Source organism: Lineus longissimus, chromosome 2 (genome assembly GCF_910592395.1).
Source record: "Lineus longissimus chromosome 2, tnLinLong1.2, whole genome shotgun sequence".
NCBI classification, from domain to species: Eukaryota; Metazoa; Nemertea; class Pilidiophora; order Heteronemertea; family Lineidae; genus Lineus; species Lineus longissimus.
In genome coordinates, this window is record NC_088309.1 from 9,154,943 (window position 1) to 9,180,668 (window position 25,726).

General features: G+C 41.8%; 1 protein-coding gene across 6 annotated transcripts; it reads right to left on the reverse strand.

Moving 5' to 3' along the window:
- Positions 1–25,726, reverse strand: LOC135482538 (uncharacterized). 6 transcript variants are annotated; one of them, XM_064762647.1, is made up of 8 exons: positions 25,626–25,726; positions 16,984–20,997; positions 13,392–14,139; positions 12,827–12,954; positions 10,498–10,602; positions 4,515–7,504; positions 4,108–4,344; positions 1–3,503 (listed from the first exon to the last, which is right to left on the reverse strand). In XM_064762647.1, the coding sequence occupies exons 2-8, from the start codon at positions 20,945–20,947 to the stop codon at positions 3,450–3,452; spliced, it is 8,226 nt and encodes a 2,741-aa protein (XP_064618717.1). In that variant the 5' UTR covers positions 20,948–20,997; positions 25,626–25,726; the 3' UTR covers positions 1–3,449. The 6 variants fall into 6 exon arrangements, with proteins under 6 accessions (XP_064618717.1, XP_064618718.1, XP_064618719.1 ...); XM_064762648.1 differs by lacking the exon at positions 25,626–25,726 and adding an exon at positions 24,997–25,046; XM_064762649.1 differs by lacking the exon at positions 25,626–25,726 and adding an exon at positions 23,432–23,666 and having other exon boundaries at positions 13,392–14,136.

Genomic DNA, 25,726 nt, shown 5'->3' on the forward strand with positions numbered 1-25,726 from the left:
AGTCGTGTGCATGGGGGCTATTGAGCTATTTTCCCCACGAGCCTGTCCTCAGGCCCGTAATATCTATATTAAAAAAAATCCACAGAGTATCTTTGACCCCATAAAAACCACTGTTTTCTGTCAAACTTTGCAATTGTCGGGACCTAACCTACCGATGGGGCAGTGCTTTTCCAATATATAGTCAAAGTAAGCGCTATCAAGAAGAAATAAAGTATACATTATCATGCAAAATGCTTTGTTTTCGTGGGCAACACAGCGCCAAATGCCAATGTGGAGATAGGCCTTGTATGCATATCCTTTTGTTAACTGTTGCATTATTTGCCTGGATATGATGCGTAGAATATCAAATTGGTCCATGCTTGAGAATTATTCAAAATGTCTTCCAATGATAATAATGTCTTCGACAGAGAATAAATTAATCTTATACTAATATGTACACACTATACGATCTCCAACGCGTATACTTCGTAAAATATGTTTACTTCTGTAATACTAACAAATTAATGTATATATTATGCCTCTTAAAAATATCATTTGTAATATCTGTAATACACAGGTATTATTGCAAGTTTATCACAGTGAGTAATTGCAAACCGGTCAGATATTGGATACTGCATGCAGACGGAAGCTGGGGAGCCCCAGGGGTAAGCACGGTGTCCAATCGTACGACCGTATTGCCTTGGGATTAGATATCGGCAAAACCCGTCCTAACTTTCAAACGAATTTAAGAGGGGTGAAATGAACTCCTCACGACCCTCAATCTCACGAGTCACAAGATCGGGCGGTCTTCTGCTACCCGAAATCTATTCCGCATAATATGGCCCAATGCTAGGCTATACCGTGATCTGAAAGTATTCAAAATCCCATATCGAGATAAAAACGAAAGCTGGTGCTCCAAAGGTTCAAAATGCACAAGTGCTGTAAACAGCAATAACATGTTACTAAGTGATGCCTTATGACCCGCAAACGAGATATTTTCCTTGCTGTCACCTGTGATGATTATCGCATGAGAAAAAACACCTCGTTTTCGGGTTCATTGGAGGTGCATGTGAGAATTGTCATTGCTGTGACCTTCAATTGATATCAAAGCCAATTATTGATTTCTTACGCAGACGAGCAATCGTTTTATCGCTCATCGCAGGTTTGTGTCGCAACTTAATTTTAGTATTAACCTGAACATATATTTATTTAGACTGGGTCAGCAATGCTCCTCCTCAGTGACATACTTCCATACACATTAGCTACATTTACAATTCACATAACAATTTTGTGTTTCGCTTAAGGCTGGGTTTACATAGAATTCATGTTGTCATTTGTATCGTGTCGAACAAGTAATTTCTAAAGAGTCGGCTACATAGGATTCACGACGATGTCACTTTCAGCTTCATGTCATGTTTCAGTCGTGACAAGTGGCAACATGGATACTATGTATTTAAAGCACAGCCAAAGAAAACACTGTGAATCAACTTTACACAACCCACTCACCAAATCACACACCAGAACAAATTAATTTCAAAGACGCACAAAAACAAAACATCGTACCACATTAACTCCAAGCACAGAATGGATGCATAAAACTCTCCAGATAATATATAGCACATGTACGTGCCCCTCCCCGTGATCATCATCACCATTATAAAATTGCTAAAATCTTACTATGCACAAACCATGAGCATGTTTTAAAGTTTTGAGTACGGCAGCAATGTCGTTGTACTAAATCCACCGACGATTCTCTACGAATGTTAAATTTCTAAAAGACACACTTCGATTCGTCCTCATTCGACAGGGCATCAGTCAATGCAATGATGGTTTATTATGATATGATTTCGCACGACTTTTCAAGCTGATTAAGATTCACCACTACATAGCATGATACTAAAACGCATGACTTCTCCAGTTCTAGAATCTTTATTTATTCACTATCCTGGCATTTTGAAAACTATTTTCATATATTCATCTGTATCTGTTCCAGTTTTCCATCCCCACATTATTCAGACATGACATCAGATTAGCACGACAGCTAAGTGTGCATCAGCGCATGCAGACAATGCCACAATTCCATTGGACATTATCTCTAATGATACACTCTAATGGAACTCTCTAATGGACTACCGCACGTAACTGGATTACTCCGTACCGACATTAACTTTAATTAAACGTAACATGAACATTTATAATGCCATTTGTTCAAAAATTTAGTAGGCCTACATTTCCACAGATTAATAAATCCACTCCACGAACATTTGCAATGCCATTATCATGAGAGTTTGGCACTCTGGAAGATTTCCACAAACATTTGAATGCCACTCTTGAGGATATCCACAAACATTTGAATGCCGCTCTTGAGGATATCCACAAACATTTAAATGCCACTCTGGAAGATTTCCACAAACATTTGAATGCCACTCTTGAGGATATCCACAAACATTTGAATGCCACTCTTGAGGATATACACAAACATTTGAATGCCACTCTTGAGGATATCCACAAACACTTGAATGCCACTCTTTCACAACGTTATTTTGCTCTCTGGAAGATTTCCACGAAAAATTTAATGCTACTCTTTCACAACACGATTTCCACAAACATTTCTAATTCAACTTTAATTCTGTGTATTTTAAACATTATTGCCTTTTTCAAGAGATCCCTCTCCTGAAGATTTCCGGGAACAATCATAGAGCCACCTCTTCGCAGGTTTCTTTCACGTCCACAAGATATAGATCTCGAGATTTCCACGAACAATGTTATAATGCCACTTTTTCGGGAGAATTGGGTATCTCTGGAAGATTTCCATAATGTATTTAATGCCATTTGTCTCGAGTTTTGGTAATATCGGAAGTTCCTATCAATTACGTTTTACAGCCCAAATACTGGTCGAATAATGTTTTTTAGGATTCATACACGCGTCCTTTTTGCATTTGGCAAAGTTTCCATGTACGGAACTTAAAGTCACCAAGAAGAACGTCCGAAAGAACAACACATTATATGATCGATCACAATTTCTGCACACACTCATGCCCTCTTTTCTTTAGCAAAAATTCTTGGGAATCCACTCTGATGTTTAACTCCTATATTGGCGAGATCTTGAGTTATGGTTCCTCATTCTGGCTTATCATCGGATTTAAACCTCCATATCCATCACACCTTAATCAACAAGTCTCCAGGAAGACGGAAGAGAGAGAGCCCCCATTAAGTCTGGAGGACGGATCCGACCACGTAGAATGAGAAATTAATCTCCTAGCGTTTAGATTCTGGCATTTCATTCAACAATCATTGTTGTCGGCCAATCTAGGTCTGTGGTCTCAAACATATCAAATGGGTTCTTCTGGGATAGTGGTTTTAAGAGCAACTAATGAAAAGCGAGTCTTTCTGCTGCTACATGCACCACAAGGCTATATAGGCCTATATACTCTATCGTGATCACCTAAACTGATCCAACAGGCTGTCCCCTACAGCACAGCGGATGGACATTCCATCCTGTGCCTCTCTTGCCACGACTTTGCCTGAAGAGAAAACAACACATGAATGAAAGAACTGATAAAAAACACTTCAGGGACATTCTGAATGCTGCTTTCTGCAAAAACACTTCATTAAGCCATCAATAAATTACACTGTTTAAGGATTCATTGCCACTGTTTTGTTCTCATGATGTATTGCTCTTATTTCGTCAATTAAAACCAGGCTGAGGACCTTTTGGCAAGTGGCAGTGAATGTCCAGTCACTCTGATTGTCATTCAATATACCCTTTCTATGCGTATGCTCTATAAATCAAAAATTGATAACAGTGACCTAAAGTTCAGTCAAGCCACGCAGCTGCCACCTTGGTCCTCAAAAGACTTTATTTTGATGCACACATGTGGGACCTTTCAAACAAAAAACACTATCCTTTTATCATCTTTTTTTAATCGCCTGGAGATCAATGTCCAGCCCAATCACTAATCAATAATTCCTGATGTTTGATCACAAAACAGACTGTGCAGGAAAATTAAAATGGATGGTTAGTTCATGATGTATTATTAACCATAATCTGCGGCACCGAACATGGAGCGACGATGAGCAATGATTAACAATTTAAAAAAATATTTCATTGATTATGTCTATACAAACCTGGCATCTTTCGCTGCAGTACCACATCCGCTTACACCCAGAACAAAGGAAGGCGGCTCTTAGGTTGCAGACCACGCACAGACTGTCAGCCTGGTAGAGTCCGGCAGGCATCTCCCGCAGTCCGCCCATGGGTTGTGGCACCTCTCGGCCGCCAACAGTGTGCGGCAACTCGCGACCGCCTCTCGGTGCCTCCATTGCTACCATGTTGGGCATCTGCATTGGATTATACTGGGGAACCTACAATTTATAAAAGGAATCAGTTGAAGTACCACGAATATGTAATGAGTCTGAATGTCTTTTATCTTTGTAATATGAAATTTCGAGACAGGCGAGGTCCTGACACGCATAAGTGAGCAAACTCTAAAAGAACGATGCAAGGTTGTCTGGCCTCATTTATGCGAGCATACCTGCAAAGGCTGAGGAGGCATCATCATGGCCTGTCGTGCAGGCATCACACCCGGTACCGCCTGCATCCTCGGTGCTGTCTGCTGGGGTGGCATCATACCCATCGATGTCTGCATCATCCGCTGGTGCTGGGCGGCGAACTCCCGCTGCCGATAGGAAGCAGGCGCGTCCTGCATCATCGGGTGACCAGGTGGTTGTTCTCCAAACCCTATGGCTTGCTTGTTTGGCGAAGGGTGACGGACCTGGTGCATCATTTGGCCCCTAGGTGACATTTGGATCATTCCAGGCATCATTTCAGCTTGATGAGCCATATACATATCATGGGGCGATCTCCGATCTGAACCCATTAGTCGTGGATCTTGCATTGAGAGTTTAGCCCTTGGATCCATGGTCATCATTGGTGACGGTCCACGGTAGTACTGTCCATGTTGCATGGCCATTGGATGTGGTTGTGACATCAGCACGCTCATGCCACGCTTTGGAGCTTTTTTCTTACACTTCGTTTTGTTGCTCTCCATTTCTGTCTCTTTGATGTTTGCTACTGGTACATTATTAGAAGGTGCCATGTCAATACTCTGAACTGGAGTTCCTGGGAAGCTGGGGCGTCGAGTTGGATCTCGGACTGGCGATGCTGATTGGCAGTTTGCGATTTGTCGAAAAGCGGATGCTACAGGGGCAGTATTATTTGGGGTGGTGGGACTAGGTCCAGTGGAGTAGAATCCCCTACTCCTATCCAAAGCATTTGCCGGAGGAGTACTTTGGAGGATTGAGCTTGGGCGGTCTGTAGGCAAGTTTGGGCTACTTAAGACTCCATTTGCAGCCGGTGGTCCAGCCATATTGGTATGTCCATACATAGTGGTATTGGGCAGTCCTGGGGGGCAGTTATATCCATCAGGTGGTCTGTTTGGTGTAGCGGCAGGTTTTGAATTGAAATACGTATTTGGGGCAATACTCATTTGCGGGCCAGGGCTCTGACCCACAGGATTCCCAGTCTTTACGGTTTCCCCTATAGTGTGGTTGGCATAGGGTGGGTTGTATCCACTCAAGAGAGGTAGTCCTGAGCAGATATCATTGCCTGAAGTGTATTGTGGTCGTGTCCCTGGTTGAGTAATGTTACCACTGGTGTAGACAGGTCGACCAGAGTCATGTACCGCTGTTCCTCTACTTGATTCTAATGATCGTTGTACTTGAGCTGCCCTAGGGTCACTGTGCTGCTCTCCAGCCCCCGTAACGCTCGGAGTTGATGCATTCAGAGGCACCAAAGCTGGTGGACCGCCTGAATTAGGGGAATAGAGTCTTGGAGCTACTGGCGCTGGTGGAGCACTACATTGATTCCAATTTTGAACTTGGTGAGGCAACACGACATTTCCCGTGGAACGCTTCACCTGCACAACGCGCAAAAGCTCCTGGACTCTTTTTTCCTTATCCTTCTCTGGCGATACCTTTGTTGGATCATCTGCCCCTACATGTACGTTACAGCTTCTGCTCTGGTTTTCTACGTTCTCTATAGGCGTTTCAGTTGTAAGGTCAATAATCTCAACATTTTTCTTTGCCGACGACTCTTGTCCTTGCCTCTGCAGCTCTTGTTCCCGAGGTGGATTCGTATGTACAGCACATCCCTCTTGGCCTGTATTGATGGCATATCTTTTCCAGGCAGATAGATGAAGGCAATCGTCTTCTTTTTGTTTGCATTCAGGTCTCTGAGTCAGAAGGGAATCAGCTGTAACAATTGGGTGAGCATGTGCAGGCTGGGGCACCAAATCGCAAGCAACTGCAGCAGGTTTGTCACTTGATTTCATCTCTTTGTCCATGAATATTAACTGGCGTGGGACTGTAGACGTCTTATTCGAATGCGCTGCTCTTAGATCCGTCCGGGGAACAGTTGGAGTGAAAGGTTCTTTCACATGCGCTGGTGGAGGCCCTGAACCACTTCCAGGTTGAACAACTGTTTCAGTGCCTGTTTTCTTTGGGGTCGTCGTCTGCTCAACATTGACTCCTGGCAACACTCGGACTAATTGAGAAGAGTAGTTCCCTGGCAAGCTCCGAAGCTTATTTTCCATTTTGTCAATCAGCAAGCTCATTCTACTTTTCATAAACAGAAGTTGCTTACGTTCCCTCTCCTTAATTGTAAGCATGGCCTCGATGCGCTGGAATTCTCGTTTCATTTTTTGGTATTCTCTGACAAATGTGCCCGCGGTCATAGGTCGAACAACCTTTCCTTGGCGATTCACAGCAGAGGCTGATGTGTGTGGAGAAGTATGCATCGTGACTGCTGGTGCTTGACCTGGTGCAGAAGAAACTGGAGGAAAGGGAAAGTCAGGCGTTTTAGCCATGACTGGTGTGACTGGAGTTTTTGGAATAGGAATTTCCAATCTGACAACTTGGTTTTGGTGAGAATTTACGATTTGAGTTTGACTGTATAGAGCCGGTGGTTGGGATAGCGCTGTTGATCCTTGCTGATGATATGCCATAGGTTGTCTTGGCACAGTGGGTCGGTGTTGAGGACAGGTTCTCGGTGGATTTTTAATCTGCGATGGGTGAGAGATCTGAGCAATGTGAGCTTGATTTATCACAGCTGACTGAGCCTGCTGAAGCATAATTTGCGCTGACCGATGAACGTTCATCGTTTGGGGGATCGTTGCAGCAGACCTTGAATGTACGTGCGGATCCGGCACAGAACTGGCCTGCATCGTCTGGATAGGTGGCACGACTGATACCGGCCCGCTCGCAGCTGCTGACACTGTCGAGCTTGTGGCACCCACGTTCGAGGTGCTAGGCCCCGTATTTGCTGCCTTGTCACTATCGCGACCGGGAAAAGATCGCTGCCCAGCCGCAGAGGCGCTCGGTTCTTCCATCTTGGACATTTGCCTCTTGATTGCTGTGACAACTTCTGCTTGGGTTCGCGCAGCTTCTGGTTGCTCATGGTTTGATTTTATCTGAGGCTGCACTCTTTGAACAGGCGTAGAATGTTTCGTCGGTCTCTGCTGGGGTCCTGAAAGCAACAAAGGAAAAAAACACGGCAATTACCACGACGTCATTCATCAAAGTTGTTACTGGTCGACAGACGTCTTCCTATTCTTCGTACATTGTATATCGCTCAGTTTGTACTTCACTGGAGCTATGCACTGAATTGAAGGCTGATGTTCCTCAACATTTATCACCACTTATACCTAATAAATATCAGTACAACATACACTCCGGGCGCATGCAGGTGAACCAGCTTCCTTCCTCCCTTTCCTTAAAATAGGTCTCATGCAATGAGCCGTTTTGTTCTGCCATCGACACACAGTTCCCAACCGAATATTGATAATGATCAGACATCTGTTCATTTTTCCCTTAAGTAATTCCCTCTCTAAAATACCGAAAGATGTTTAAAATCCTATGTTCTTCTGTGAACACCAAAGATAAAAACCGGAAGTTATCTTAACCAAGATGGAAAGTTGATATCCCAAACCAGATATGACTTTTGATTCAGATTTACATCATGCAGACCAACAATAATAACATATAATAATACTACAAACTCGACTCCTTCCGGTCGCATCTTTCACGGTCAATGCAGAAAAAGTTCGACCAAAATTGTCTTCTATTTTACCGTTTGGTGTATTAGATGTACACTGTCTTTTACACATTAATCCACATGACGAGATGGGTTGGAGATAGCCGAGTTTGCAATAAACAAATTAGGTTTAGCAGACCAAATTATAAACAGCGGTTGCCGAAACACCTCTCGAGAAAACGATTTTAAAATACCAGTATACACTGGATTGCACAAGGAGCGCAGAATAAGAAGTTTATTTTCGACATTCATCTTACCGACAATCTACAAAAAATACGCTCAAATCTCATTTTCTACTCGGGTTTTTGGTAAAGATTTGATAACCATATTATGACTGATGCTAAAGTCGCAACTTTGTATCAAGTTCATGAAAGAAATGGGCCGGCCACAGAGTACGCGGACGTTTCTTTTCGAGTCGATATAAACGGCTTATTCTTCGCTCAATTTGCACAATACCAGTATAGCCATGCAGTTAAAAACCGATGGCACACAACAATGTTTTATCATTGTTTATCATCGCCTTAGCTGATTGAAAAAGACGTCTCATGCATACCGAGGAGCTAACTTTTCAAGGATTAAGAAGGAAGTCCCTTCATGATTACTGTTCCGAAACCAAATTTTTTGATTAGGGTTCGTTGAAAAGATTTCCCATCTTGAAATTTGTTTCCAAGTGGATATATCTTGACTTCAACTTCCTTATTCTGAAATTCTTAGTTGTTGAGCTTCATTTCTTTACTCAGCCCATTTCACGAGAAAATGTCACTACACGCAAAAAGCCTAAATGGCGGGAAAAGTTGTCAGTAATCTGATACTGTAGAACGGAAAATTTTCGGGGTATAAAATGGTCGCGAATGCCGAACGATGGATATATTCGCGGTAGAATATTTTCACGAATCAAGATAATTTTTCTAATGAAATTCAAATTGTTTACTTTGACATAAAGCTCTTTAGTGAATAGGCGCTGAGTGTGGATGGCTATTAAAATTCACTGTCAACAGGTCTCACTGTGTCTGGTGATTCGGCCAATATCTAGCACACAAAGATGGGTATGTATTAATGGTAATTATGCGATAGTCATTCAAGAGGTGTGGAGTGTACTTTTGAGCGAGGTGTACACGTGTACACAACACAGAGCAACTACCTACGTGTATGCGTAAAGCTATACGGGTGTATACGGGTGTTTCGCGTCAAGTTGCGAAAACACCCCGAACTTAGTTTCAAACATATCCTCATACCTCGATGTGACTTATTATGCAGACGTTTGACATGCTGGGCCAAATTCATAAAGGGCGTTTAAGGGTTAGACGTGGGTAACCTCTCTCTAATCAGTTTCAGGGCATATTGTATTCTGTGAAGATTAACATGACGGACCTGAACCTGTCTATTCAGTAGTTAAACGCTGTTTTGCGCTAAACGCCCTCTATGAATTTGGCCCGCTGTTTTTAAGGAAAACAAATTCAAATACTGAAATACTGAATATCTCTTCTAAGTCTTTTTGTAGTCGTCCGATAAACATTCCAGATTATAAAGATCATATCTCATTCTTTGACATATTTGACATCATACATCAATGCTCCACCCCATGCGTGACAGGTCATGTGCCGACATTAAATCATCTTCATTGTAACCATTTAGATAAATAGTCACCGCGTTCACATTCGCAAATCATAAACTTTATACAAGTCATGTATTTCAAAGAGTTTAACCACGAAACGTATTCATCGTTTATGGCTCCACAAAAAACCGGTCGATGTACATGTACATGTTATATACATGTACCTCCTATTATATCCAGTCACGAAGGGATATAATAGTGAGGTTTCGCAACCACCCGGTTAGGCCCTTCGACGACGTTTATCTATTGTTCAGGTAAACTCACACAATAGATAAACGTCGTCGTAGGGCCTAAACGGGTCGTTGCGAAACCTCACTATTATCATCTTTCCTCCGACTTGATATATCGGTCACAGGAATGACATCTTGTCTTATCCCGAGGACAACAGAGCCATTCCTCAAATGAACGAAAAGATTATTTAGGAACGATCTAAAAGGATGTGTTTATCAAAACTGGTGTAAACGTTGAAATATCCGAGGATGGAAAAATACCAAGGCATTGTATTGAAATTATTTAGAAATCAAATCATCATGACAGCCATTTTGTTTCTACCTGTTGCTACGGATGAAATAGTCATTCGTCTGGGTGTGGCAAAAAGCAAGAGATTTTCGCTGCAGAATACTTTCGCGAACGTGTAGCGAAATTCGCGAAATAACCTGCACGCCGATATTTTCTGGTCTACAGTGTGTGTTCGACTGCTGAATTTTCTGAGCGAAATCACAAAAAGTCAGAGTGGCATTTTTTCGTGAAATGGACTATAATAGTCATTATCCTTGAAGTGCTGCTATGGATTCTGATGAAGTCTAATCACCTCTGATATTGAAGTTTGTGGCGCTTCCGCTCCAATAATTACCAGTTCTATCGGCATCGTTTGTTCCTTGTTGTGGCGCAGCCTGGGCAGGTTCTTTTCCTTGGGCTGGAGTGAAAAATGGTCACCTTCATTGAAAATTCCAGAGTCCATTCCCCTTGCTTGATGGGAGGGGTTTTGGATACGAAGGTTGCCCTTGACATAGTAAGTCACGTAAAAACTCTTGAATACGGACCAATATATTGTATTCACTTGGTTCAAATGAACACATATTATGCATCATGTTATCAGAGGAAGCACCTGTTGAGTGAACTTACTTTCATTCTCATCAGGTGTAATAAAATTTAGTTCCTAGTCAAATTGATATCGGCTGGAGCTTTCTTTTCGCCATGGCTGCAACCTCAGTTTAGAACTACCTTTAGCTCCACTCTCGTGGTGTTCAGCGAGACGACCAATACCTCAAGCTCGGTATCAATTACTTAATAAAAAGTGGATGTCCACAAAAGATTCAGGCACGTTTTTAAAAATACATTCTGATATCTAATTTACACAGTGAATACACAGAGGATATAAATCTGCTGATGTGTTCACCCAGACGTAGATTACATGTATAGTTATATTACATTGTTACATGTATTTGTCACGTTGATACTGTCAGGTAACATTACGGCGACAATATTTATTTTGACTAACTTCCGTAACAGAATTATTTTTACACGAACTGTCTTCTAGGTCATAGGGTATTCTCCTCTCAAAATCTCCGGGCGTTATCTATATTTACGTCAATGGCGACAGTGGTATATTGATATTGATAGATGATATGTTACTCAGAGTCACCAGGGTTTCCGCTTAATTTATTCCATTGATTTCTGTCGCGAAGTGGTAGTTTACTATTTTATGACTGGGATGAAAAACTACAATGCACCTGTCATAATAAACATGTCCGTCAGACAGTGCATCGAGAAAAACCACGGCCATTGTGCTCACCTTATGTGGAGGAAAGATGGATGAAGAGCATGGTATTGTGTCATGTAGTGTTAGGTTTGATGTAGGTCCAACCAATTACAATTTCCCCAAAATGGCCAATTTACAGTACATTTGACCTCTGTGACCTTGAAAAGTAGGTCAAATCAAAAAAGACCCGGGTGACACATTGAATGGTTGTTAGAATTAGATGTACCTATGATATAAAATTGGTGCCAATCGGCCAAGTAATTAAGGAATAATAGCATTTTGAAGAATTTTGGATTTGGCCCCCTCCCTGGAGGCCAAACGGCAAATCAGATCGAACCAAACTTCGGTACCTGAGATCACCTGACCAATGGGTACATATGTACTTAATTTGTGATCAATAGTCATTGCGGTTAAGAAACGTGCCATAGTTACGGCCTGACGGCCAATTTACGCCATTTGACCTCTGTGACCTTGAAAAGTAGGTCAAATTAAAAACCTGTGTGACATATACTGTATGGTGGTTAGATGTACCCATGATATCAAATTGGTGGCAATCGAGCAAGAAGTTAAGGAATAATCACATTTTTAAGGTTTTTGGATTTTGCCCCCTGGTGGTCAAGTGGTAAATCATATTGGACCGAACTTCGGCCCCTGAGATCACCTGACTAAGGGGTACATGTGTACCAAATTTGGGATCAATAGTCATAGCAGTTTAGAAACGTGCCATAGTTACATCCTAACGGCCAATTTACGCCATTTGACCTCTGTGACCTTGAAAAGTAGGTCAAATCAAAAACCCGTATGATATGTGATGTATCCTTGCTAGGAGTACCTACCATAAAATTTTTATTGAAAACGAATCATTAATAGGAGACATATCACACTTTTTATGTTTTCAGTTTTGGCCCCCTGGTGGCCAAGTCATGAATCAAACCGAACCGAACTTCAGTGTCAGAGTACCTCTGACCTAGGAGGTCATGTGTACAAAGTTTCAAGTTCATAGCACAAGCGGTTAAGAAACGTGCCACACAGGATACGGACGACGACGGACGACGACGGACGACGGCGGACGACGACGACGACGGACACAGGGCTATCGTATAGACTCCCCTAACGGTGAGCCAAAAAGCACATATCGGCCTGTATTGATAACAAAAGCAAATATTTTTAATGAGGGTTTTAAGCTTTTGAAAGACTTTCCGAAAAATACAGGTTTAGTTTACTAACGAAAGGCGAAAAGAAATTCAGAGAGGGAAGATTGCCGTCACTTCTTTAACACTTTTTCCGCCAACACTGACAAATATATGCCTACTTAAGGTTTTTCATGAAAAAAATCATTGATAAAGATTCTATTAAATGTATACTTGATAAGACGTACCAGCTGTCTGAGGGACAGTAAGGTCTACCACCCTACCCTCCCTGACATCCTCCAGCAACCTGGCTTCAATCATGCCATCTAGGGTGTCCTTCATGCTTAGTTCTCCGGGACGTTTCGGATCTCCAGAGCTGCAAGAAATATATAATACATGTGTTGAAAGTAAGCTCACTTACATGTACATGAACAGCGTTCAATCTAAAAAGCAAAATTGGGAACTTTCGATCTTTTAATTCATTTCAAATAGGGCAAGCCCACGACAAAGCAAGACGATGTTTTGTTTAGATATGATCAGTCTTATCAGTCTTTTTTTTATTATTGGCATCTGGCAGATAATAATTAAATCGAATAAGCGAAATGTTTCCCTGTATCCATGCTCTAGACCCCAGTGTCTGGGTACGCGAAATACCCGCCTGCCTGGGAAGCGGAAGAAGGCCATCACCCAGACGCCAACCGCACTGGCACCCGTCACGGCAGCTGATAATTTTGCATTGAAATAACCATTGGGACCGACGTGGAAGTGTTTAAAGCGCCCCTTTAAAATCAGGCCTTCGCCCTTTCAACCTACCTAGCCAATCGTACACTGATACTAGTAGCGACCTTTGGTGAATTCACATTGTAGTTGTCTCCGACAGGCTTTTCTGACATCATGAAGTCGCTCGATCCATGTGAGCCTTCCATGACGGGGGTACATTTCCCTGGCTCAGAACACGGCTCCTGTGGTTTTTCCTGCTCAAGCGCATTATGGCGAGGTATCTGATCATCTTGGACATCATAATTAGTGTCAACTATGCGTTGCTCTAGCTCGCTGACGGGCGTCAAATTTGGAGCGTGTTGGTGGGACTCCGTAGCGTTGCTCAAGTCAACATGCAGTTCTGCTGAGTCAGCAGTTTTGCTGAAGTCCGTTGCTTGCTGAGCCGAATTATATGTATCAATTTCACTTCGCCTCCCCGTTTCTACAACCTGCTGAGCAGGTTCTTGGCCACTGCTGCAATTTGCAATTTGTCGCACAGAGTCAGAGTCCTTATTTTCGTCTCTGACAGCAAGCCCGAGGTCCGGTGCCGATTCGTCAACATTGTTAAAATCTTCCACCAGTTGCTGAAAATACTGCGCATCCGGCATGTCCGGTGCCAATTCTTGCCCGTCCTCCTGATTTTGGTCGAATAATTTGATTTTATTCTCCAACCAGTTATGCTTAGGGAATTCTCGCGACAGCCGACTTATGACCTCGCTCTCTTCAATCAGCTGGGCGACGGGCGGAGGAGGACGCACCCGTCGCCGCTTTGGTGGCAAGATCTCCGGGAGGTCATCGCCTTCTGAAGGAAAACAATACGGGAGATACATTAATGGGGAAAATACTCTCAACAGGTAATCGCTGTACATGTAGACCGAGGTTGAAATAAAGATATTCCCAAGGTAAAGGGCTTTATCATGCTTGCAATGTATTATCACACAACTCACATAACATGTACACATCTCGATGAACTTGGAGCAGTGGTCTATATTCACACAAAAAGTGACCTTGACACAAAAAAATCATAAAGAAAGCCGGCGGGTTTGATATAATTTAATGGGTTTACACCTTCGCCACATTAAAATATCATCAATTGCCTACGGCAGATTATCATAATCGGGTAGGGTGGAACATTGTTTTGCAAAGGCATTAGTAAAATCGATATTTTATCAAAGATTTCGCGCCTTTAAAGCCGCAATGTGGCTTTGTGTCTGATAAACATGCCCAGCGGCGATGCTTAGAGGCATATTGGTCTTTTGTCGGTCGCAATCAAAAAAAGAAGAAAAAATGCCCAAACTAGAATATGAGCAAAATATAGCCGAGGGATGAACGTATTACATTACAACAATTAAGGCCGTATAAAGTTACGTTTTTGAGTTTTTCTGCTCATAATTGTGCATTGGGACAGATTGAAATGTTTCTCTCTTCTTCCCCTATCAAAAAGTCCTGGCCTAGCTGTCTATGGTATAGAAACACTGCAATATGAGGAACAGACGAAAACGAAACACCGGCAATTGCATGTATACCATACAGCTGCGCACTCAATTCGAAAATTCTTGTCGTATTATGGGTCTTCCATGTACCAAAAGCGCATTACTTCAAAGTGATGTGTTTTTGGTCTTACTCAGTCCTGCTGCAGGAAGGGTGTTGTCGCGGTTGGGTTAAAAGAAATGATAACTTGTACATTGTATTTATTTTGGTCTATCTCCCGAACGCATGGGGCTAAAAGATGAAAACAAATTGTCGATACATATGTTTTGATCAGTACTCAACTGTTAAAACGGTTTGCCACAGTCTGGAGGTATTAATTAAGACTGGAATTCGTTGGGAACAGATCTCACTTTTAAAAATTTGATTTCGCGCTGCAAAATTTTCTGAGCTACGTAGGTCCTCCTCGTTAAGCGCACTAAAAGCGAGGTCTGTTAAAATAGGCCTTAGTTGATTCAGAGTGATATTAACCAGATGGTGAAACATACGTGCGTACATGTACATACATTTAATCAATGAGTATGGTCCTAATATCAAATTATGACTATACCATACACTGTACATCTCAACTATTGTGTGGCGACTGCCACATGTTTCGGTGAGTCGCTGCAGTGGATTTTCAAACTTGAGAAGTGGGCGGACAAGAGTTTGAAGAGATCTTCACAACACGTGTCCTGATTTTGAATGATATTTCGATGACAGACAATAAGTTCGAAATAAAATATCGGAACTTCAATTCCGAACTACGGATTGAGAGGCTATTCGGACTTGATTCGGACAAGGGATCCATAAGTGTAGTTTTGACTGCAATTTAAGCCTAATCATTTCAACTTATGGACTTTTGAGTCTATTCTAATTGAAACACGAATTAGTGAAAAGTCGACATGTTGGAAAGGTCACACAAGGAAAAAGAACGCCGTGTACCGAATTAGGGTATGCAGCGCGCGCAATACAAGCATACACGGATGCATAGCAGATGCTATACATCGGTGAATCATACAAAAAAATCCAACTACATGTATATCCCGAAACGAATTCAAACGAAATGTAACCAACACTAGAAAAAAATCAATCATGAATGAGATCGACTTTTGTCACCAACATGCACGGATGTCTGACACGTAAATCTTGACGAGTAAAAAAACTGCAATCTCATTGGTTGTGGTATATGTGACGTCATCGAGAATGTCTTTATTTTCTGTTTTAAATTATGTCAAATTAATACATGTACACCATCTGTTATCGATGTGATAAAACTTAGTTGAACAGAAACGTGTCACTGACACAAAAAAGCGTATTGCGTCATTTCATGAAAAGCCACGTCTGCAAACAAACAAGTTTATGAGCAGTTCTTAAGTTCTTTTCATTGCAAAGAGCAGTTTCATACAACTGTCTAAAAGAAACCCAATTTCAGTAACGGTGGTGACTTCCTATCAGCATCGTTTCTGGCCAAGCATCAAATCCTTCGTTTAAATTTAAAGGAAAATGTAATAATCAAAGGTAACATGAAGACACGTTTCATAATAATACGCCGGTGAAGCAGAATTGAATGCTTCTGATTGAACGACGCGACAGGGAATGTGAATTGGGTCATTAGGGAGTTTTCGCGAAGCCCCCGAAACGCCAACGCCAATGCCGACATCACTGTTTGGCATTGCGATCAGGGTGTCGAACAATGGGTTAGGCGTTCGCGTTAGCGTTTCGGAGGCTTTGCGAAAACTCCCGACTTAGTACGTAAGCTATTGCAACAGATTCGACCATGACCAAACAGAAAATCAGAGATTGGCCAATTACTTATATCGTTACCACGCTGAAGCAGAATCCAAGGCTGCTGATAGGACAATAAATGCTTTATGGACTGTCAGATGATGGACTGTGATTGGTTTGTTTCTCATCACTACCACGGGGAAGCAAGACTGAGTGCTCCTGATTGGACAATATATGTATACGTGTCAGGTGTAAATCAACATACTTTAGTCAATTTAATTACATACCACGTCATTGGGTAATTCATGGCCATCCACCGTGCTTATTCCCTTTCATTCTCTCCGATACAAAACCACGCAAATTGTAAAAAGTCGCTCTCAAAATCAGGTCTAGATGGCAACATGGGAGTGAAAGATTGGTTCAATTGTTATTGCGATAAAATGGTACATACCAGTACTTGTGTCTTGTTTCTGTCCTGACGCCTTCTCATCATTTGCTTCTGGTATATTCCGACCCTTTTTTTTCTTTCTGTGCGGCCTCCGCTTCCTAGTAATAACCGGCTCGACCAAATCTCCAAGGTCGCTGAGGTCAGAGCTCATATCACTCTGCATACATGTATCATACTTTTCGGGACGCCATGTCCGTTTGACATGGCCCTTCTCGGCCTTTTTGGAAACATGCCGCGAATTTATCAAATTTTGCTCGGGTGATGAGATTTTTACAGTCAATTTATGAGATTTTGAGCGGGTATAAAATTGTTTTAGAGTCGATGAGATTCTACTCCTACGAATTAGGGGTCGTTTGATGAATTTAGTTTGACCCACACCCAAGTTAGGGTGATTTTTACCAATATGTCGCTTCAAATCTCGAGCCATTTTCGTCTTAGATTTTTTGTGGGTTTTCGGCTTCACACAGTCAGCATTTCGCGAGCTCTGCATATCTCCCCTTAGTTGTGGTGACATATGTTCATTTTCTGTCGTCTTTGAGAGCGTAGGCCTAGGTATGTCAGCAAGAGCAGAGCATGACCGTATCGCTTGCTCCCGCGTGACATAGCTAATTTCGCTGTCATTAATACTCGTGTGATTTTCTCGTGCATTGTAGGGCGAGTATGAACCATCGAATGAAATAGGTTCCGCCGGATCACCCCTTTCGTCTCTGGAACGAGTGAAGAAAGGTGCCGGGTCATCCGAGTCGACAGAACTCAGTGATTTTATAACATAGCGGACCTGAGCACCACTGTCCTTCTTTTTAGTCAAGATGCATTTGAGACTGCCTTCGCTCTTGGTTGACTCGGGCGACGAGTCGCGTGGGACATGGCTGGTCGTTTTTCCAAGTGATGACGTCATGTCTATGGCCTCAGTTACATTTACATTAACCGAACCCGCCGCAACTTCCTTTTCTTGACTGTCGTTATTGGACCCCATTGCCCTTATGTCATTATCAGGCTCAGAAATGAAGTTCTGTCCTCCAAATGTCTGTTCTCCTTCAGTATTTTCATTGCTTTTCGTTACCGCGACATCAATATTGAAATCTTTAAACTGGTAATCCTGATCAAGGTAATTCCCGGCGACATTTTTCAATGAAACAACATTCTCTATTACCAAATCTGGTGCCGACTCATTGGCCGAACTTCCAAGATTTGAATTATCTTCATTAATCACGAGTGTAGGGAATACTTCATCGTCTGAGAGATTTCCATTTGTCATCCGCTCAATGGCGTCAAGCTCAGCAGACGAGATGAGGCTGTTCCGTTCGTGCCGACTCGTACCAGACGGGGTTATCTCAAAACCATATGGAAACGATTCTCCAAAAACAGTGGTGCCAGTCAGTGACGATGCACGGTCCTCTATTTCAAATTCGTCCTTAGGAACAGTCGTCGTGGACAGATCATAGACCTTGTCGTATTGCTGAGCATCATCATGCGCTGCTTCCTGCTCCTGAAGACCGTCAGAACTATTGTTAACCATGCTGACTACAGATTGTGTAATTCGGTCAGCACCGTCTTGCATGTTCACTACCACCATACTTATCGGGTAGGGCTCGTCCCTTTCTATATCCATTTCGAAATCGTCACATAATCCTGAACCCTTATTTTTGGCATCGTCCTTTCGATTATCGTGAGATGCTACATTTTGGTCTCTAGTTGCTTCATGCCTGACGGCTTCTTGATCAGATCTTGGAATCGATAATTCAATAACGGTTTCGAGGTCACAGGCCCCTTTTTCTAAAGGAGCGTTAGTGGAATTTGACTCTATTTTCTTGCCATCAAGTCTTAATGGGATTGGAGTGTCGGACTCAATTTCTGGTATCTGAACACTATCGGACACTAGCACAGCGTTCTGTGGCGAGCTGATTTCTTCAATTATGACCGTCTCGCCAGCCGCAGTCACTGGCGTCGATGAGACGACATGGGATGGAGAAGACACATTTAGCGTCAAAGACGCACCTGTTGATGCGGGTTTGGAGTCTATTGGAACTACTTTCTGAGCAGGAGATGGGCCTGGGTCGTCTCGGAGAGGGGACACCGGCTCGAACGGAAAGGAAGTCTCAATAATAATGATACCAGGAGGCGATTGCGGGATCTCTTCTTCAGAGCCTTCGTCCACGCAGTTATCAAGGAGCGGAGGTGTGGGGGACTTATGCAGGGTGTGGTCGATGTACTCCGGTGAATAAGGCTCTCCGGGGTCAGTGCTGTCTCTATTCCGGTAAAAGATATTTGATAACCTCTCATCGATGTCTAGGTTACCAACTAACTCAGACTCCTTGAAGCCTGTGCCTTTCGGATCCAGCTTTGAGTCACAAGTACTTTGTGAATATTTGTTTGCCTCAAAAATATTTCGGGGTGTTTTAACAGCATCTTTGAGTTTAACCGGATTTTCGTTCTTGCCATTATCACTAATGTTTGGGACACGCAAGTCCCTTTTACTATCGTCGTCTTTTGCACTAGACCCTACGTCTTTTGGAGTCGGATCTTGCAGTTCGAAGAATTTGCTGCTGTCGCCAAAAGCGTTCATATCGTACGGATCACGAAACACTTCATCACCCTCTGTCGGTTCGTCAAAATAGACATACTCCGGTTCGTCGCTACGCGGTCTTTCCTCCTCCTCAGGCCTGTACCCAGAGATGACAGGGTCCGGACCAGTGCTGGTTTCTCTCGACCGAAAAGCGTCACAGGCTTTCCTCAATTTGTCGATGTTAAACGATATCGACGGATCAACTTCAAAAAGTTTATCAGGAGCCCCCAAGGAGTAATTTGTCAAATCCATTGGATATTCGCAACCTCCTAAATTCTTTTCCGCAATGTTTTGTTTCAATTCGTCAATATCATCCTCCATTTCTTTTGGTGGCTCTGTGGTATCCAGAACGCTCATAGTTACGCGTTGGCGTCCCCGTATCGTCAAACGGCGCAGCACCGCTGCCGGAATCCTTTCAAGAACCACAACGGGATCTGTACAGAAGAGCTGTTGTATGTCCTTTTTACTCCGCACGGGGATCCAAAGTCCATCAACAAATATCTTTCTCACACGTTTTCTCTTCTTTATCCTTCCATAAATCTGGCTATATTTGTTTTCATGAGTGGTTTGATTTTGAGCAAATCCTGTTGAAATCTTATTATCTACATGCAGCAAGCTTGTCTTATTGTCACGGACCCTTAGAGTTTCTAGATATCGGTATCCATTTTTTTTTAATCCACGAATTTTGTCTACTCTACTAACACGAGAATCTGATTTCCTTTTGCACAACGGTTTGCAACGGGGGGATTTATTCAATACCTGTCTTGGAGACGGATTTGCATCAGCATTAACAGTGAAAATATCGACGTCTTTCCTGGCTCTATTACGTTCCCTGTGACCAGTCGAAGGGCTGCGATACGAATTCAAAGTATCCGATGTCACAGTTCCAACTTCACTCTCAGAAGTATCGGAGTTGCATGTACCCTCAGAGTTCTGATTCAAGTAATCACGATATTTTCTTGCAAGAGGAAACTTCGCAATCTTTTCAGAAATGCTACTGAATGACTTAGGTTTACCAAACTCCCTTCGTTGTGCCGTATATTTCAATTTATGGCCAATCCTTTTTACGGACACTCTTGAAAGAGACGGACGATCTCGTTGTTTTCCTACGTCATAAATACAGTCACAAGTATTCTTCAAGAGCGGATAACTTGCATGTCGAAGCGATTTAGCGAATTTTTCTTTCTTTTTTGAGAAGGCAAATTTAGAAGGCGTTTCTTGGCGTATTACTGCTGTCTGATGCCCTGGTGTCATAACAGGGCGCTCACTAACTGCAGCCAGATGCCAAGTCTTTTTGACATTGCCGTCTTTCCCAAACTTGCCGTATCTGTAGGTGAAACTCGTGGCTGTTCTACTGAGCTCATGGTGATTTTGAGATTCGTCAGGCAATACCATAGCCATGTCCACAGGTGCAGACTTGGCTGCACCGCTTCAAAACCACTGGTGCCGATCTGGAAATATAAAATAATACAATGCAGAAACATTTTGGCCAGATGTTTGACGAAAAACAGAAAATACAGCGCAATGTCAAAAGAAAGTTACGTGTTGACCTGTCTGTAACAGAATGATTCTTTCAAATATCCAGAATGTCTCTGAAAACAGGTAACCCTGATGGAAGTGCGGTCTGGCAAAATGAGCAACATCAGTCTTGCAAGTGGTATAGTGCAAGGTCAACATCTTCACGTGCAGAAATTCAGACAGGAAATAGGGTAAAATATGCCCCGCCAATTAAATTCTATAACAGAAACCAGGGCAACAGTTGATAATTTCTTTCATCATATCGTATTTCGCCGATTTTCCCACAGGCGCATGAAAATCCAAAATCAGTCAGTCATGCTTTGAATTGACGTAATTGGGCGATCGACTGATTCTGGGTCTCCATCTGCACCTGTGATTCCCCGATAATCGACGAGGCCAACTCGCGAGTCGATGATATTCAGTGTCAAAGATGTAATAGAGGAACCTACTTCCAATATTGAGAGTGACTTAAAATACCATATGGTGGAGCGCAATTAGCAAATTGATAATAATTAGTCAAGCATCCTTTAAAATGATATAACACTGATGGATAGTTTTGGAATGGCGGTATTGCATTATCTTGCACATGAATGATGCACGTGGAGGGCCACTTAATTTATGATTTAATTGGTGCAGAATATGCGTTGCATCAGCACTGTATGACCGTACATGGAGTACCGTATCAATACGAGCAATATGCGATAAGAGTACGAGCAGGGCCAATGGAGCAGGGCCTGTTTGTTCAAAACAAGTTTGTCACCAACGCTGGCGTTAACTTAATTTGGCGTTCTCTTCTTCAGTTAAGTCCTTTAGACTTAACGCTAATTTAAGACTTTATGCCTTTTGCTGCAACTCATGCAATGCAATCTACATGTAATCGCCAACGCCTGAGTGTTACCAAAAATCAACTGACAGGACAGTCGAATGGCGTGTTTTTTTTTAGATATCTTTTTATACATGTACAACTCTCTTAAAAAACACGTGAAGTCCTTTCCCAGCCACCTTACAAACCATATAGCCCATATGTAAGCGAAAATTCGTAACCGCATGCGGGCTGTATCCATTCGCGTACGTTCCAAGGTAAATTTCCATGCATTTTAGATTCGTTTAGCAATTGGGAAATATCAATCTCTTCATATTCGAAGTCCACAAAACCCCACAGACATATACATGTATAGGGTCACGATACTTGTTCATAATACAATGGCAGCCTGCATACGTCAGAAAGTCACAAATAGTACGCCTATTTCTGTTTTCATATTTCGGTACATAGCAATCGCGAAATTATGCAGATTTATGCCAATCAAATTGATTTATTTTGATTAAGATTCATGATAGCACATAAGCATCCACATCAGCATGTGCGAACAGGTGCTTTCACAACAACGCCGGTGAGTGCGTGACAAAGGGTGTCAAAGGGTGTCGAGAGGTATACCCTTAGATACGAGAGCGACTTGTCGGATGCTCCTACCATCATATAGGGCCTATCTTCGAAATGAATTTGGGTGTTCGTCAATCAGATACAGTCGTGAAGTGCAAACTCTTACCCTGGTAAACTCGCCGAGAACTAGTTTCCCAGCTCCGCTCCAAACTTGAATTTGCTATTATATTCCATACTTTGGATATTGAGTTCGCCCGACGATGTCAGTGATCGGGCCTTTGTACGCATCAAATCTCTTTTGAGGTTTATACAAGATTTGAATGGCGCTGCATGTCGGGATCCCTACTTCAAAGGGATTGATGCGCAACGCCGAGATATCGGCATGATTCAGGACAGGCCATTTCAAAAACAAGGTGAAAAAGTGAGATATCACCATGTTTCCCCGATTATGCTCCATTCCTCACACCCAGAATCAATATTTCAACAATGATGAGATTTCAAAAAGCTCTACCTCCACTGAAGTAATATCACGTTTCTCTAGAGACATGAAGGGACAACCAAAGAATTAGACACTTTCCAAAGATAAAGTTTAACCCCGGTGGTAAGACCAGTGTATGATAGACCCGAATTTAACAAACTGCGTCAGTCATATACGTAGCCTTTGAACATGTTAGTACAAACAAGCTACAATAAATAGTCTTTTATAGGAGCGTCCGGACCTGTTCTAAAAAGAAATGTCACCAAACCATGAGAAATGACCAATATCATCATAATATCATGTACATTAATACATAACAGTAAAATAATACAACCCTAACCACGCGCGTTTATTATTGTACATGTAAGTGTCCGTCACTACATGCAACATATGAGATGGGAACATTAATATGTGATAGTGTCACAGAAATTTGATATTATCATTGTATATCAGGATACTGAATATATCCAAGTAAGAATGAGAAAAAGCGTTAAAAACTACAGCCTACCTTTTGCGTAGCTGCATTATTTATTCCATTTATTAACAAAGCGTATAGGATAACTTTCCACAAATCCTCTGGATATCACACACCGAGTCCAAGTCCAGGACTTGTTGATATAGACAAGATACTATTATGTCGCTTCTGCCCTGATGTGTCTATGCGCGTAAACACGTATATTGACTATATCATTGCTGCATGCAATTGTGAATAAAAGCTATTGAATCCACATGGCCTATACCATACAATGCATCAACATGGATCGAACAGTTGTGTTGGAAGGAATGGGCTCTAATGGAGGCCAACATACACAAGAGGAGCAGACGAGATGAGACGCATTATGTGAACACCTGTTCATTTGAAGCGTATACCTCAACATGATGCACGAATGCGAACCATTAAGTGTAGCACATGATATTGATGTGAACTTCATGCCGTATCATCATGCAGTTGATTTAACTGTTGAGTCAACTGACGTGCGCATTTTGCAGTTAAATAACTGGATTAATATAAAGCTGGTACATTATACAGTTAAGTTACCTGTTGAATACACTGCATATCTTGCAGTTACTGTTTACATTAAAGTTAATTTACCAGTTGAATAAATACACTGCACATCTTGCAGTTAATTAACTGGATGAATAAACTGTTTACGTTATATACTGCTACCTATTGAATACAATGCGCATTTTGCAGTTAAATAACTGGATTAATAAGCTGGTACCTTATACAGTTAAGTTACCTGTTAAATACACTGCATATCTTGCAGTTGGTGTTTACATCAAAGTTAATTTACCAGTTGAATACATACACTGCACATCTTGCAGTTAATTAACTGGATGAATAAACTGTTTACGTTATATACTGTTACCTATTGAATACAATGCGCATTTTGCAGTTAAATAACTGGATTAATAAGCTGGTACATTATACAGTTAAGTTACCTGTTGAATACACTGCGCATATAGCAGTTAAAGAACTGGATGAATAGAATGTTTACATTACAGTTAATTTACCTGTTGAATACACTGCAAGTCTTGTAGTTGAATATATTGTATTATTAAAATGTTTACGCTATAGCCTAATACCAGTAGGTCCCGCGTGGTGGCGCTGAGGCGGCCGCTCTAATGTAATTACGAGAGTGGTTGAGTCACTCTATTTACACTACAGTTAATTTACCTGTTGAATACACTGCACGGTTGCAGTTAATCAACTTGATGAATAAACTGTGTACATTACTGTTAATATACCTGTTGAATACACTACACATTTCATTCACTCGTTTATTTTGGCTTGTTTAAAACTTAAACGTGCCAAATTAAGTGCGCCCGAGTGAATAAAAGTGCTTTTTCATTTCATGCAACTATCAACCTAACGCTTTGCAATCATATTACATGTACATGTACATCTAAACGTGATCTTCAATTTGATGTATAGAATGTGTTCGTTTAGTTTGGCTTGTTTCATTTGGCTCGTTTCGTTATTAAACAATAATTGCATGCATTTGGTGATAGTTGGAAATGTAAAAAAATCGCCGAAAGAAAAAATTCTATAATGTACCAAGAGGTACTCACGTTGATAAATAGAGCAGCAGTGAACTTTAGATTTTATTGACTACGTTTGTTTGATTAATCGATACAACGACATCGTATCCCTTTTAAGCATCCGCTGGACGGATCGCCCAGGTGACCCGATCAGCTCAAGATTCAAGCAAATTCCAAAACATTTTGTAAACCAAAACAAGTTGGGCACAACGAAATTGTCTATTATAGACACAAGGTTTAGTGGGCAATCCAAGCGTACATATCATGATCATGATTTATTCAGCTTTGCCTGCTGCGTGAATAGTCATGAAAACGGTTGAAAGAAAATATAAAAAACAAAACTCACCACATGTCACATCGTTTTTTCTAAAACTGGTTGTCCAAACAGATACGTCATTATTTTATTCATGCATAACAGATATTTTTTTATAATGTACAATGCGGTTCATTATAACAGCATACATAAGCAGCCGGCCAAGCGGAAATTCGGTTTCGAAATTGTCAATTCTTAATTCGTTGACGTGAATAAGGATCATGATCGCAAAGTGGCTAAGGAAAGTTTTAGTCCTCTTCAGTGCTTCATGAGAAATAATATGTCTACCTAAACCAGAGAAGCACATGCAAAACTCAATTCCGACAAAATATGATTTGATACTCACGGTATAGCCTACACAAGCATTGCCCCTGGGTGGAGGCCTTGCATTCTAAAGGCCTATATATAAATATCGCTCCCCCATCTGCACCTGAAGGCGTACACAGG

Bases quoted from the DNA above. Each gene is read 5' to 3' on its own strand.
- LOC135482538 (XM_064762647.1), bottom strand. From the start codon at position 20,947: ATGGCTATGGTATTGCCTGACGAATCTCAAAATCACCATGAGCTCAGT. The intron at 14,140-16,983 runs GTATGTACCATT...GTTTTCCTTCAG, and splicing joins GAAACAAGACACAAGTACTG to AAGGCGATGACCTCCCGGAG. The intron at 4,345-4,514 runs GTATGCTCGCAT...TATAAATTGTAG, and splicing joins TGCCTCCTCAGCCTTTGCAG to GTTCCCCAGTATAATCCAAT.